Source organism: Balaenoptera ricei, chromosome 11, assembly GCF_028023285.1.
Source record: "Balaenoptera ricei isolate mBalRic1 chromosome 11, mBalRic1.hap2, whole genome shotgun sequence".
NCBI lineage: Eukaryota > Metazoa > Chordata > Mammalia > Artiodactyla > Balaenopteridae > Balaenoptera > Balaenoptera ricei.
In genome coordinates this window covers 86,147,037-86,162,535 of record NC_082649.1, presented here as the reverse complement: position 1 = coordinate 86,162,535, position 15,499 = coordinate 86,147,037, and the positions used below count along the sequence as shown (strand labels likewise).

At 39.8% G+C, this 15,499-nt stretch overlaps 1 protein-coding gene across 1 annotated transcript; it reads right to left on the bottom strand.

Moving 5' to 3' along the window:
- Positions 1-3,543: 3,543 nt before the first annotated feature.
- LOC132374183 (WASH complex subunit 3-like) lies at positions 3,544-4,137 on the bottom strand. The gene has a single exon (XM_059937707.1). The coding sequence runs from the start codon at positions 4,120-4,122 to the stop codon at positions 3,544-3,546; it is 579 nt and encodes a 192-aa protein (XP_059793690.1). The 5' UTR covers positions 4,123-4,137.
- Between the last annotated feature and the right edge of the window lie 11,362 nt (positions 4,138-15,499).

Genomic DNA, 15,499 nt, shown 5'->3' with positions numbered 1-15,499 from the left:
CTTTAGATGAATACTTTAAATTTTCAGTATATTTTTTCTTAACTCTTAAAGATGAACCAAAGAACAACTGCTTGGGGGAAGGAGGAATTGTAGCATGACTTTCTTTTTGCTTTTTGTAGTTGGAGTAAAATTAATATAGTTAAGGTGAGTGGGGGAAATTTCAGGAGTTACACATTTGACAAAAATAATAGTTAAGAAGCATATACTGAAATTCCTTATATTTAATGGTTAGAATGATACAGTATCTTTAAGAACTGGGTTTCAGTCAAATGTTCCTTCTTATTTTTAATATTTAAACAAAAAAACCCCAAAGTGCTACCACTTCTCAGACAAATCCTGAATCATCTTCCCAAATGCAGAACGTTATGAACTCAACTGTTTTTTTATTACACAGAGTTAGGAATATACTACACCCCCCCCCCCAAATATGATGAAGCAACTCCCAGGGGAAAGAAGGACTTTGAGTATCCCATGCGGAGTATGTCCTTAGCTCAGTACATACAATGGGAATGTGGCTAGGCAGGTCCCTGAGATGTTCATTAGTGCTAATGGGAGGGATGTGGCCAAGGCACATAATAAGTGTGCAGCTTCGGAAGTGTTGGATTATTCGGAGAGGACAGCTAGCATCTGAGTGATCAACGCCTTTAGCATTTGCCGTTTGGGGACCTCTTCTTTTTCAGAGAGTGTCTTCCGGTCGTTTTTAGCTGGTCTTCACATCACTTTTTTGAAAGCAGAATACTTTTCCAGAGATGGATAAAATGGTAGATTATTTTACTATAATTACCAGACTGGCCAAAAGAACTGAAAGTTCTCGAGTCTTTTCCTTATTCCTTTTAGATTCAGAAGGTAGGTTTGGAAACAATATGTGGTGTCATTAAGGAACCAATAGCAGAGTCGCTTGGTCTTTGCTTTAGAAAGTCGATGACAAAGACGACTCTCTGCCAAGTACCTTGATTGATGTTCTCTAGAGTCTAGATTTGGTGGAGAGCGCTGCTGGCAACACAAGGTTGGACCAGATGACACATATGATGGGACACAAAAGTCCACATTAAGCCAAGTGTTCATGTTCCGATACGGCCTCGTGACTCATGATGTGACCTTGAATAACTTCTCTAACACAGCTGCCCTAACTTTCCAATGGGTAACAAATTCATCCTTCACAGAGTATTGAAGCTCTGTGAATTCGTATATATAAGCCAAACCTAGAATTTTCCTGGTGCTGTTTATTACTCAGATATTCAGATTTGGAAGCAGGGGAAGACACTCCATCCCACCACATATTTAATAACATGACAGAGAATCTTAAGCACTTTGTAAGTACCTCCAACCACGATGACTGTTTATAGAGTCTTATGTGTTTTGACAGTTGTGTCAATGACCTTAGCCTTTAATGGGAATCAACTACAACAGATATGTCTAAATGACCAATGTTGGCCTTCGATGGAACAAAGGATGCTTTTCAATAACCTAAGTGATTTGGCCTGTGTAGTTCTGTAGACAGGATGACACAAATGAATTCAAAATAGGAAGATTCTTACATCATGAGTTTGAGGAAAAAAGCAACTAGAGACTGAAACTGTATTATCTAACATTGGAAATAAGTCTGTTTCTTTGATGGCATAGCAGATGAAGCAACTAACTTTTAGGGGCTCTTTTGTGCAAACATCTTTCTTTGAAGTAAAGGGAACTGCTCATTTTTTGTTTGTTGGGTGGATGTGTGTGTGTGTGTGTGTGTTTGCAGTGTACACTGATTGAGTTTGCTTATGCTACAACTCTGCTATAAAAATCTGGAGGTCAAGAACTGTGTTTTTAATACCCACTACATAGGAATAAGTATTTAGATGGTGCTTTTTTTTTTTTTCAAACACATAGACTTTTTTAAATTTATTTTTTTATACAGCAGGTTCTTATTAGTTATCCATTTTATACATATTAGTGTATATATGTGCTTATTAATTGTTTTTGTTGTTAGTGCAGTAACTAATTGTAGCTTTTACTGTAATTACTGATTAGAACAGCTTTGAGCCATTGAACAGAAATATGTTGGATCAGTGCTCTGGAGTCCTGGACAAACACTTAGGAGGGTTCCTATCAGAGTCTTCCTAGATCTTGATTCTGAGTTCTTCCTCTCATCTCACTGCCCAAATTCAGGCTAACAAAGTTCCTGTCCCTCTCTCCCCATCCAGCCCTGGCCAGTGGCCATCATGAGTCTGTTGGGAGGCAGACACCAGCAACCGAGTCTGTCTGCTACTGCCTAAAGTCTGGCCTGGTCCGCGCTGCAATTCCTCACTATTCCGTTGTGACTCCATGGTCACACCTGGGATTTCAGGTATCTAGTTCCACAGGCCATTCTGAAACCTACTCGGCTCTCTTCATTTGCCAAGGTGGGGTGTGCTGACCATGCGAATGTGAACCACAGACCTCCAAGTGCAGGGAGGATTATTGACTAAGCCTCAGCTGCTACGTCTGACGTGCATCACTGTGCTTGGGCTAAGGCCACGCTTCCAGTGGCCAGGGACTGACTGTGGACGGATACTGAGGCAGGCCCATTCCTGGAGGGCACAGAGCTCCTCTGATGGGTGACTTTGGCTTGAGAACTCTTGATGGCCTTGCCAAAGTTTCCCTAGAACTGCACTTAGAACTTTTCTCTCTTTTTCACTGGGAACAGATTTGCAATGAGGTCGGGGAGAGGGTCACCCAGCCTCTCCATTTTCTCTCACAGCCATTTCCCCTCATCAATTCTGTACATTTAATCCTGTGCTAGCATTTGTTTCTGAAAGGACCCAAACTAACATATTGAAGCTGGACTTTTATACTAGGAATGGCAAATTGTATACAGGGATATCAATCCTATGAGGAATTCTGAAACTGGAACAGCCCTTCAGAGTCGTCCCACTGCCCCAGGGGTATGGCTCTTAGAGCCCTGTGTTGAGAAGGATTCTGAAGCTACAGGGTTTAGGCAAATGTGCTGCCACTCCTCCTTTCTGTGCCCATGACAGACATTGCTAATTGATCATACCTATGTATGGAATAGAGCAGTGCTGAGTTAGCAATCAGCCATCAGCACAAGCGCTTACGGATGCCAGGCACTTGTCATTATGTTTCAGACCCGCCTGCAGAACCTAAGTGTGAAAGTGGTGTATCATGATGGTTTGATTTTAGGAAGTTCAATCTTTTACCAGGATTCCTTTGTCAAGGTTTTCTAGCAACTCGCAGGGAATGCTTGCATGTTCCATGAGTCTGTGCTGGTTGATGCATGCCATCTCCATCAGTCATCCAGCTCTGCATCTTTGCACTCCCCACTTGCCACTATCACGATGGAGCAGGCCATTTTCTACCACTTCTAAATTTTTTATTAAATAACTTTAAAAATTTTTTATTATTATAAATGCTTTATTTATTTTTTTAACATAGAGGAAGCTTGGTGGTGCATATGTAGCCATTTGATGTTTTTATGACTAAGAGTTAAAGCTCAGGCTCTCTTTCTTATAGAATGTAAATGTGCACCAACACATGTATATGTAATTGTTATCAAAATTAAGCTTAGTCACTAAAAGAAGATATGCTATCTGAACTTTCTTGTGTATTTTTTTCACCTTCACCATCAGGCACTGGAGCATCTGGCCTCTCAAGAAAACCTGGGTCTAGTCCTTCCAATATCATTTTGTTTCTTATTGCTGTCACTGGAACACCCACTTGAACCATTTCGAGATATCTGGCATTTCTTGGATCCTTGACTACAGTTAAGATATTTTCTGGTGTTACTTCACTTTCCTGTGTCCACAGTCTTGTAAACTGCTGTGACTGCTCTGAAGTGGTTTCACAATGTGTTTCATTTGTGATCCTAGTGACACTTATAGGAGATACTTCAAATGTGACATCATCTAGCCCTGGGATAGATGTCAACTTTGCATCTAAAATATTGAGAGTTGTTTCAATTTGCTGGATACGAAGAGAAAGGTCTGCCAGTTTCTCCTCACAAACTGTAGAGAAGTGGTTGAGGAACCATAGAGTGTGCACCACAAATTGGTTTAGAAATGCCATCATTCTTTTCTGTTGAATAGCTGGCACCTTAGTCAGGTCTCTGCCTGACCCCATGAGAGGAAGCCCATCCTCATCCATCTCCTCAGCGGGCGGGGGACCCCATAAATTTTGTATTTAGTGAACACATGCACATAACCTTAAAAGTCTAACATAGGCAGTCCTTAAAGGTTTATAATTTTAAAAGTTATTCCTTGCACTGACCTTCATTTCTGTCCCCCAGAAGCAATGCCTCCTTAACTCTTCTAGCTACCTCCCCCAGTATTTACTTCCTTAATTCTAGAATTTTGCATACACTAAGGTATCCACTGACTTCTCTACATGCTGCATAAGGACTTAGCCCATCGCCATGTCCCACCATTTTTCTTTTTCTCCATAACACTCCAACATAGTCATGTTTTACTAAATCAATAGTCCATGTTTACATTTTTATGATTTTGCAAATACTATTCAATTCACTAGAATTATGCTTCCTTTTGTGTCCAAATACATATTTCTGCTGGAGTTAATACTTTATTAATAATGAGTATTAATTTTCTTGGTTCCTAGAGCCCTCCCTCCAGGAGCCCTCTGTCCTCCTCGTCCTACCTGGGCTGATTTTTCTCTTAGCTTGCTGAAAGACAGCATTCCTAGGGCTGGCCCTTTGCCAATCTTCAGGATAACATCCCATATTTTCCTACACCTCGTATCTCCCTCTTTCTTGGTTTACCCCTTTGTTTTGGTCTACTATCAATACTCAGTTTGCTTCTATTCCTCCTTGCATCATTTCACTCCAGTCTTTTCCAAAGAAAGATTGAGATACTGATGTACTGAGTGCTTGTGCACATGAAAATTTCTTTATGCCATCCTTGCACTTATTTTGATAGGTATATATTCCTAGGATAAAATCTAGAGTCTAGGAGTAAATCTAAATCTAGGATGAAAATGTTTAAAAGGTGCTTTTTAAGATTTCAATACTGCTGTTGTGTTGAGAAAACTAATGTCATTTTGCTTCCAGTTCTGTTATAGTTGATCTACTGTTTTTCCTCCCTGGAAGATTTTAGGATCATCTTTTTTTCCTTTGAGTTATGAAATGTTACCACAGTATGCCTTGGTATGGTCTCAGCTTGGGTCCAGAGACAGAGATTGATGTGCAGGAAGCTCTTGAAAACTGCTCTTGAAAACAACGCTGTGGGGACTGCTCTTGAAAACAACGCTGTGAGGGAGAGGGATGGCAGGATTGGGCAGAGGCAGAAGCTGAACTGCCGCAGAGACTTCAGCCAGTTCTATGGAGAGTTCTGCCAGCCAACGCTTCCTCCTCATAGAGAGGGAGAGCTCTGTGAGGAGGAATAGCACTTCAAAGCTGTCCCACCTTAGGCAGGTAGGCTGAGCCTTTATGCGCCCTTCCCCTGTTGACTAGTCAGGGATTTGAGCCATTTCCAAGAAGGGACTGATCCTGCATGAGGCAACGCCCTTGAGACAGTGTTAAACGCCCAAGAGGGAATCATCTGAGAACTGTCAACTATCAACAAAGCTGGGTCATGTGGAAATGAGTGCTTCAGTCCTGTAGGGAAATCTGGGTGGCACACAACATTATCCACTATAATATGGGTCTTATTTTAATAATTGTGTTGAGCTCTTGCTGGACTTAGTCAGTCTGAACACCTAAGTCCTTCAATTTTGGGAAAATTTTCTGGTGTTTATTATTTGATAGTTTCCTCTCTTCCTTTTTCTTGTTATCTTCTTTTTTTTCCCTATGAGTCATATCTTGCTTCTGTAGAACTGACCTTCTAATCCTCATCTTTCTTTTTCTATTGACTGTCTCTTGATCTTTTCATCCCAACATGTTTCTTCAACTTTATTTTCCAATATGCTTGTTGTGGTCATCTAATAGCATGATGAATCTGAGAGATATGAATAGGGCACCAATACCATCTACTATATGGATTAATAACTTACTTATCGCTTCGGTGTCATTTTGTGGAATTTTTGGAGGGGGAATACATAAACACAGGTGGTCTATCTGACATTCTGAACCAGGAAACATCAGTTACAGACTTTCTTTACTCAGTCTGCTGCTGTTCCTCTTCGAATCACCTCACTTCAAGTGTAATCAAAGAGAATCTACTCAACTCAGTGGGAGGCTGAGATCAGGCTATAATGTTCAGCAAGACTTTACCAAAGACCTCAGACCAATTGAAGTTCATTACCACACAGGGAAATTTTAAATTAGTCGTTAAATTTGTCGTCTCTCAGAGTCCATAGGTCCAATTCATTTCAAGAGGCATCAGTTGGGTGTGTAATTAATCCAAATTTTGCCCCATGTTTCAGGGAACAGCTCACATCTCCTCTCTGGGACACCTTGAGTACACCTCTTCTGCCTGTGTCTATGAAAACCAAACAGATGAAGGAGGTCTCCTTTTACCCCTGAAGTCTTAGGCTTTCCAATGAAGTCCTTATTTTTGGGTCAGGACTGGCCTCTTTCCAGGATGACTTGTGGTGGGAATTACCATTCTCTCCATAGCTCTAAGGCTTTCAACAGGGCCATGTTTTTCCCAAGAGTGATCTCAGGGCTTCCACAGAAGTGCTGTCAGACATCAAGAGTTTAGGGAAAGCATAGATGACCAAGGAATTCCTCTGGTTCACTTTGATAATCAGGTCTACACATCCCTCCTGCTATTTTATTTTCTTGGCTCTCTTTCTCCAGCATACAACTGTTTAAATACACACACACACACACACACACACACACACTCCACTCCAAAACCAAGCAATAGTATATAGACATCGTAGGAATCATAGTCTGCAGAGATGAAGATTTTCATTGACTAAAATAGTCTTATGTGTTCCCCTGCAGAGCATTTAAACTCCTCAAGCCACAGTTCCTCCAGCAAGGATCTTCTGTCACATTTGTATAATCATTGCTTTCCCCTAACCAAGGGACATTTAGCCCCAAAATAATGGCAAGTGTCCATCTCCTGCAAACGGAAAATTGCTCCATTGGGGAGATTTGTAATTACAGAATTTGTTTTTCCATGTACTAGAACCTAATATTTACAGCCTATGATTGTGAAGTCAGTCAGTAAGCTGGGTTCAAATTCCAGCTCTGTAACTTCTAAACAATGAGTCCTTGAGACAGTTATTTCATTTCTTGTGCTTCAGCTTTCTCACCTGCAAAATGGAATAGTTAAGAGAACCCACCTCACAGAGGTGTTGCTTAAGTTGGGTGAGGAAATTCATGTGAAAGATCTTCAAGCAGTGCTTAGTGAAAAAAAATTCAATAAATATTAACTGCCATTATTATTAATTAAGAGTGTGGCTGCCTTTTCTGCTTCACAGTTACAATATGTTGAGTGATTTGTTAAGTATTAAGACAGGACACAAGTGATGTAAACTGGAAAATCTAGGCTGTTATATGGAGACTACCAATTAAAAAACCATGGATGTCAGAGGTCAGAGTAGATGTTTAGCCTCAGCTAGTAAGATGACCCCCTTATGTGGCTTGAATCCCATTTCAGAGAGTTCAAGAAAGGGGCCCCAAACTCTGCAGCTTTTTTTTCTTCTCCTCCCGACATGAGGGAGAGGCTTCAGGAATCCTTGGCCAATTTACGGCTTGACCAATTTAAAGCTGACAATTGCCTGCCAGTCTGCACTGTTCAAAAGATGAGTGATAATGAGGAGTTTCCTAATTACCAGGGTTTCAGGCTTCTCAGATTATAAATCTCCTCCTGAGGTGTAGCTAATTGGTACTGTCAAGGAGAGAAATTTAGAAAGACTTAGATAATAAGCAGATATTGAATTCAGTTAGGATGACTATTTTCTATTATTTCTGTTCATAGCCCTCTTATATAATAAATCTCCCATCTCTCTGCTCACATGTTGGAAGAAACGGGGTTTTGTCCCTCCTCTTTGTACCTCAGTGGTGCATTGGTAAGAAGAGAAGTTTGTGGAATATTACTCCTACCCGTCACTGGAGGGTTTTAAAAATCTAAACCTGAAATCATTAGATAGCATCTCACTAGATTAGTTTTTAAGGCTCAAGTACCCTGTCTTGTGAAAGGAACTTGGATTTCTAAAAATGGAAGACCAAGTTCCAAATCTCATCTTGCTACTTTATAACACATGGGAACAGAAGTGGCTTGTGCCACTCCTCAGAGACTCAGCTTCCTCACCTGTAAGACAAAGAAAAGAACATCCACTTCACAGAAGTTTCAATAAGGTAAATTAGATAAAAACGTAAGCATAGTGGCTGCCCATAGAGGATAGTTGGTAACTTTTTAAATTAAAAAAGTAGAACTCTTATTAGATAGATTTTTAAAAAATACAATTTTCAGGCACTTCTTTTCTCCTATGCCTGATTGCCACTTCAAACCCAAACAAGTAAACTTGAAAAAAACAAGATATTTAAAGAGAATGTTTCGTTTAAATTCTTATCACTATCATAAGAAATTAATGTAAAGCTCTCTGAAATGCACCCCTTAGATTTACATTATGTCAGCAAACATGTAACTCCAAGTGTGTGTGTGCATGTGTGTGTGTGAGACACACACACACGTACATACACATCATATTATTGATTAGTAGCCCAACCATCCTTCAATAGGATATAATACTGTGAAGAAGTAGTGTGCAGGAATAATAATACTATGCACACAATAAAACTAATTAGATAATTCTGTATTTCAGATGTCACATATGATCTCAAATATAATATTGTTAAGTGAAAAATAGCAAGTGTGTATGGTTTTCTAGTTTTGATATAAAAAAGAAAAGGGTAGATGGGCACAAATACTTGTATATGCTATCTCTGGAAGGATGTACCCAAAATTAGCACCTCTGAACTCCAATGGAGAGGCAATTGGTGGACTTTGGGTCACGAGCCAGAGGGAAACTTTCTTCTGTAGAGTTTGAATTTTAACAGGTACGCCCATATTTTATTGAAAAGAGAAAGAAAGAGATGAAGAGCACTGAGATAATTTGTAATTACCTGCAACAGGAACTCTAATCCTAGCAATTTAGGAGAATCACCTATAGAGCTTGTGAAGCATACAGATTTAGGGGCCGCATCCCAGAGCTTCTGATAGAGAATTGAGGTGCGTGGCAGCAAATGAGGAATTCACATTTAAATGTAATATCCTTTCTTTCTGACAAGCAGACAGGTTTGAAAATCACTGGCCGAGGGCAAAAATCTCTCTGTGCTTTTCAAACTAAGCGATTCAAACTGTCTTCAGGTATCAAGGCAGTGTCCGGGGCCTACGGTTGGAACTGGTAGGGGTGGCAGTGGCTGGGGGAGAATGGAAGTGAGGCCAAGGGCAGTGATTAGTAGACAAGGATGGAGACACACACATACAAAAGCCCTGCTTTCAACTACTACATATTCTGGGAGATTACCAGAAATTTCTTTTGAGAAAGGGATTCTGCTGCTAAAAATATTCCAAAATTATTGTTCCATCTGAAGGAAATTATTCCTATGGCATCACTTCCAAGCAATGGGCCATCCCCAAGTGGAAAAAGAGCTGATTTGTTTTCTTTCTATTCTTATTCTCCAAAATACATGTATGCATAAACATATGTGCACTTGTATTCACATATACAACATACAATATGTGCACATGCAGATATCCTGCCATAGGAACAAAGATTTCTTCATGTGTATATCCTCCACCACAAAGGACAGTAAGCTTTTTCCATAAAGGACAAAGGAGTAAATAATATAAGCTTTGCAGATCATATAGTCTCTGTGTAATCGACTCAACTCTGTCGTTGACATGTGAAAACAGCCATAGACAATACATAAATGAATGGGTATGGCTGTGTGCCAATAAAACTTTATTTATGGACACTGAAATTTGAACTTTATATAATTGTTTTAAAGACAATTTTTCAGAGCAAAATTGAGAGGAGGGTACACAGACTTCCCACATACCCCGTTTTCCCACACATGCAGAGCTTCCTCCCCCATTATCAACATCCCCCACCAGAATGGTCCATTTTTCACCAAGGGTGAACCTGCACTGATACATCATAATCACCCAAACTCCGCAGTTTACCTTAGGGCTCACTCTTTTTTTTTTAGGGTTCACTCTTGGACAAATGCATTACACGTATAATGATTATACATCATTACAATCTTATACAAAGGATTTTCCCTAAAAATCCTCTGTGCTCTGGCTATTCATCTCAGCCGCCACCCCTCCACACACACACTCCACCCCGGCAACCACTGATCTTTTTATTGTCTCCATAATTTTGCGTTTTCCAGAATGTCACAGAGTTGGAATCATAGAGTATGTAGCATTTTCAGATTGGCTTCTTTCACTTAGTAATATGCATTTAAGTTTCCTCCATGTCTTTACATGGCTTATAAGCTCGTTTTTCTTTTTAGTGCTGAATGATATTCCATTGTCTGGATGTACACAGTTATTATTTTTCCATTCACCTACTGAAAGACATCTTGGTTGCTTCCAAGTTTTGGCAATTATGAATAAAGCTGCTGTAAACAGCTGTGTGCAGGTTTTCAAGTAGAAATAAGTTTTCATCTCCTTTGGGTAAATACCAAGGAGCATGATTGCTGGATCATATGGTAAGGGCATGTGTACTTTTACAAAAAACTACCAAACTGTCTTCCAAAGTAGCAACTTCATATAATTTTCACGTATCATGAAATCATGGTCATCTTTTAATTTCTTTTCTACCATTTAAAATATAAAAACCATTCCTAACTTGTGTAACATACAAAAACGAGTGGTGGGCTGGATTTGGCCATCCTGTAGTAATTTGTTGACTGTTCCTTTGTCATCCAATTTAAATGACTTTTTTTCCCCTTCTTTGGCACTGGACAAACTTATTCGTCTCTCTTAGCATCATAGTTCTCATCTTTAAAATGGAGTGGTTAGTGGGCCCAATATAACAGAACACTTGAGAATTATGTTGAAACATCTATGTCTGGTACTCTTCCATCTCCATACACTAATGCATTCACATTTTCTTGGTGTTTTATTAGTCAGGATTCTTTCAAATGCAAATAATAAAAATCCAATTCACACTGGCTTCAACAGTAAAGGCTATTTGTTAGCTTATACATAACAAAAAGCTCAGATATAGTTGCATCCAGAGGTTTAGGCGATGTCACTGGGGAGAGATCCCTCTCCATTCCTCCATGCTGTTTTCTACCTTGTTGACCGTATTGTCAGACAACTTCTCTTCCAAGGATGGTATCTGGCAGCTCCAGGCTTACATCATCCCAAGTTTATGGTCAGTCGAAAAGGAGCATATCTCTTTTTCAGGTGCTCAAGCAAAACATCAGAATTAGCTTAGATTGAACCAGATTGGCTTGGCTTAGGGTAAATATCCATCTTTGAATATATCGCATGGTTGCATGAATGTGATATTCTGCTGATTGGGTCTTTGTCACACATCTACTGCTGCAGCAGAGGGTAAAGGGGAGGTGAAAGCAACGCCATTCAAAGATATGAACTAAGGGACTTCCCCGGTGGTCCAGTGGTTAAGAATCCATCCTGCAATGCAGGGGATGCCAGTTTGATCCTTGGTCGGGGAACTAAGATCCCACATGCTGCAGGGCAACTAAGTCCATGCGCCACAACAAGAGAGAAGCCTGCGCACCTCAACGAAAGATCCCACGTGCTGCAACTAAGGCCTGATGCAGCCGAAAATAAATAAATAAATATATTTTTAAAAAGAAACCAAACAAATTACATTATTAAAAAAAAAAAGATATGAACTAAGAGTGGGAGAAAGATGCTCCTCCAAAACAAAATCCCCACGCTGTTATCTGATTAAAAAAAAAAAAAAAAAAAGAATGGACTTGGGCAGCAAAACTCACATATGTAAACTTCAGAGTTCTTACTCACAGAATCTGATATCATTGAGAGTCTGGCCTAATTTCTTGCCAACTCCACGGCAATGGAATGAGAGATATTTGCATAACTGATGATTTTGTTCTTGCAGTTGTTGATTTTATTGGATGTTTTACAATGTTTCAAAGAACTGTGTCTTTTCAGTCTTTATGTTGTTTGTCTCTCCAGAGAGAAATGACTTCAGAGAATTAGATCTCTAAGGTTAGATCTATTAGATCTCTCTCCCAAGAGGCCTAATGTGGATAGCACTCTCCTTTCTTGTACCATTTCTTTATTCTCAACAAATTCCTTCCTCCCAATGATTCTACTAGATGCTGAAAACCCAACCACAGAAAGTTTAAGCTTTCTTATCAACCACCAGGCATTCAGTGGGCATACCTCAGAATTCTGTCTTATCCACTGCTTTTAGTAAAGACACAGATCATTCAAGACAGCCTAATCTTTTTCTTCAGAGATTTCACTAGTGACAGTCAAGGAGCAGTGTCTGAGTTTTAATAAAAACATAAAAATATACTCCATAAACTATAACTATTCAGTGTAGTAGGGTTGACTTGCCCTTTTATGGCCATTAAAATGCACCCTACCTTTGTTCTTTTCCTGTCATTCCAACTGGTCTGGTTCTTCTTCTCTTATCTTCTCATTCCTGCTTTCTATCTCTCTGTGAATCATTTTCTTTCTTCTAGTCCTTACTTGTCTTCTCCAGGCTCAGAGCTCTTCTCTTTCTATACCTACTCCTTTATTTATTTCATTTGTTCTCACATTTCAATGATCACTTTATCCTTACTAGTACCAGCTACTGTTTGTTGAGTGTCTTCTGTATATTTGCTCCTCTCAATGGCTCTGAGAGGTAGCTGGCATTACTTACATCTTACAGTAAGGATCAGTGACTTACTAAAGGTCACACAGATAGCAATTGGGAGAGTTGGAGTTCAAGACTGGTCAATCTGACTTCAGAGTCCACTCCCTTTCCACTACACTTCACTGTTCTGTTATTCAGCCCAGATCTCTTGAGCATCTGCTGTGAACACAAAAGACCCAGTCCCTGTCTTCAAAGAGCTCACAGTCTAGCAAGGGAGATAAGCAGTCAATTTAATTACAATATAACTGCTATGACAGAAGCATGCATACTTTGCAAAATTACATCTACAGCCCAGACCTCTTGCCTGAGTTCCATGCCCATATCACCAAGGACCTGTTGAACATTTTCATTTGGATATTGTTTTTATTATTTATTGCTGCCTAACAAAAACCCAAAGTGTACTGGCTTAAAATAACAATGATTTATTATTTCTCATCAATTTTCAGATTGACTGAGCTCAGCTGAGTAGTTCTTCTGCTGCAGTTACCTCCCTGCCTACACTCAGCTAGTAGTTTGGCTGAGGCTGGAACATGCAAGATGTATTCTCAATAGCCCTATATCTCTCTGCCCAAGTCCTCTCAACATTCTGTAGTTTAGCCTGAGCTTCCTTATATCATGGTGGCTGGTTCCAAGAGGACAAGACTCAATGCACAGACACTCATGAAGCCTCTTCCTGCACTATGTTAATGTCTCATCAGCCAAATAAGTCACATGGCCAAGCACAGAGTCAGTGTGGGAGGGAACTATACAAGAGCATGACTACTAGAGCCATAGATCACTAGGGACCACCAAAGAGACGGTCCACCATAGGGGTCCATTTTTCACCTCCATATCTTCAACTGAAATCACCATGTGCCTTCAAAACAAACTCACATTGCAATTTTTACTTCTGGTATCAACATTCTCAAAATTTAGGAGTTATTGTTGACTCCAAAATCTATCCTAACTACATCTAATTCTTTTCCACTTTTTTCTGTAAAATATCTCACATTCTTTCCTTTCTTTTTCATATACACTGCCACTACTTATTTTGTTCAGGACGGTCTACTAACTTAGGGGATTCCAGCTGTGTGCTGGTACTCACTACCATGCTACGAAAAGGTTATAAGGTATGAAGGATAGGGTGATCATCATTTGAAGATCTTGGGGTGAATGCCTAGGGCAGCTGGAGTCTCTGGACCAGTCACTCCCGACCAGGAGCTGTATTGTCTAATTGCCACAGTGAGCAATACATTCATCTTTTTTCATATGTGCCATAAAATGAAAATTTTGGAAAACACTGTTGTAATTGAATCTTCTGCCTTCTATCCATCGTTCTTACCATCACCACGTTAATATTTTTTTACCATCACAAAGCTAATGGTTTCCCACTTAGGAAACCACTTCTTATTTCACTCTTCTCTCAATATCATAAGTTTCCCATTGTACACAGTCCAAAAATTCCCGCCATCTGACTTAAACCTGCTTTTCAGTTTTCTGGCCAGTCCTCTCCAAAAAACACATTTCTGCCTAACTGATCTGCTTAGCATCTCCCAAAAATGTCTTATTATTTTCTGCCTCCTTGTCTCAGGGCAAGTCCACCCTCTTAGAAAACTTCCAGACCCCAACTATTCTTCGAATCCATGTCAAGTTCCTCAGCCTCCATGAAGGCTACCAGATTATCCTGGCCCATAGTTATGTCTCTGTTGCCTCTCACCTCCAAGAAGACACTGTTTATAATTCTACCCTGTCCAGTAGGGTAGCTGCTAGCCTCATGTGCCTATTTAAATTTATATAAAACTAAAATTCAGTTTCTCATTCACGCTGGCCACATTTCTAGTGCTCAGTAACCACAGTGACTAGTGGCCACCATATTGGACAGCACAGACATAGAGCATTTCCATCACTGCAGAAAATTCTTTTGGAAGGCTAAGTCTATGCCAGTTATTTGGCATTTAATCACTGTTTCTGACTTTGGGTTGGCTTTTCCATAGCCAATTTCCAACTCCCTTACTGCTTTGTTGCCTATTACAGATCCTGAAAAACTCAGATACTTCTATTTCCAGACTCCCTTGCAAGTAAGCTTGTCCAGATCTGGCCAATGTAATATAAGAGTATGCTTGTTGGGAGGGCTAAAGTTCTTTTGTATGATCAAAGAGAGAAGTCTTCAAGGAGATCTCTCTCATTGGATACCCCATTCATTGCCTTTGGACACAGCCATGTGCAGATTCTAAACGTGTAGCAGGTGTCTCATGATCCTGAGGAAGAAACCAGGACTATCTCAGAAATTCCTATCCCTGAAATGGTTAAATCACTCAATCAATCCTAAGACTACTAACCCCCAAAAATCTTGGTATGTAGTCAATTACATTATTTTACTGTTTAAGCCTCTATTAGCTATAATACTAGTCATGAGTCTTAATTCTTAGGCACTAAATGCACCCTTAGTAAACGTGCCTATATTTAGGCCCTGCCTCTTCAATGACATTGAAAATACATTAAGACAAGAACATCTTTATAACGTCTCTCTGACTCATCCACAGCACATGGTAGGTAGTAAACTCAGGGAAACTGAATGATTTCTTCCTTCTCCTGGGCTGGACCATGGGCTTACAAATTTCTCTTCTGAAACTCTCTAATCTTAGCCCATGTGAAAAAGTGTGTCATTTTAACAACAGCAACACTTCAATTTATATTTGTACCTGAAAGTTACACTAGAAAGGTGAGAAAGGAAGAAATATAGTTCTTCATTTTTACCTCCAAG

Coding starts and splice junctions, on each gene's coding strand:
- LOC132374183 (XM_059937707.1), bottom strand. CDS start 4,122: ATGGATGAGGATGGGCTTCCTCTCATGGGGTCAGGCAGAGACCTGACT.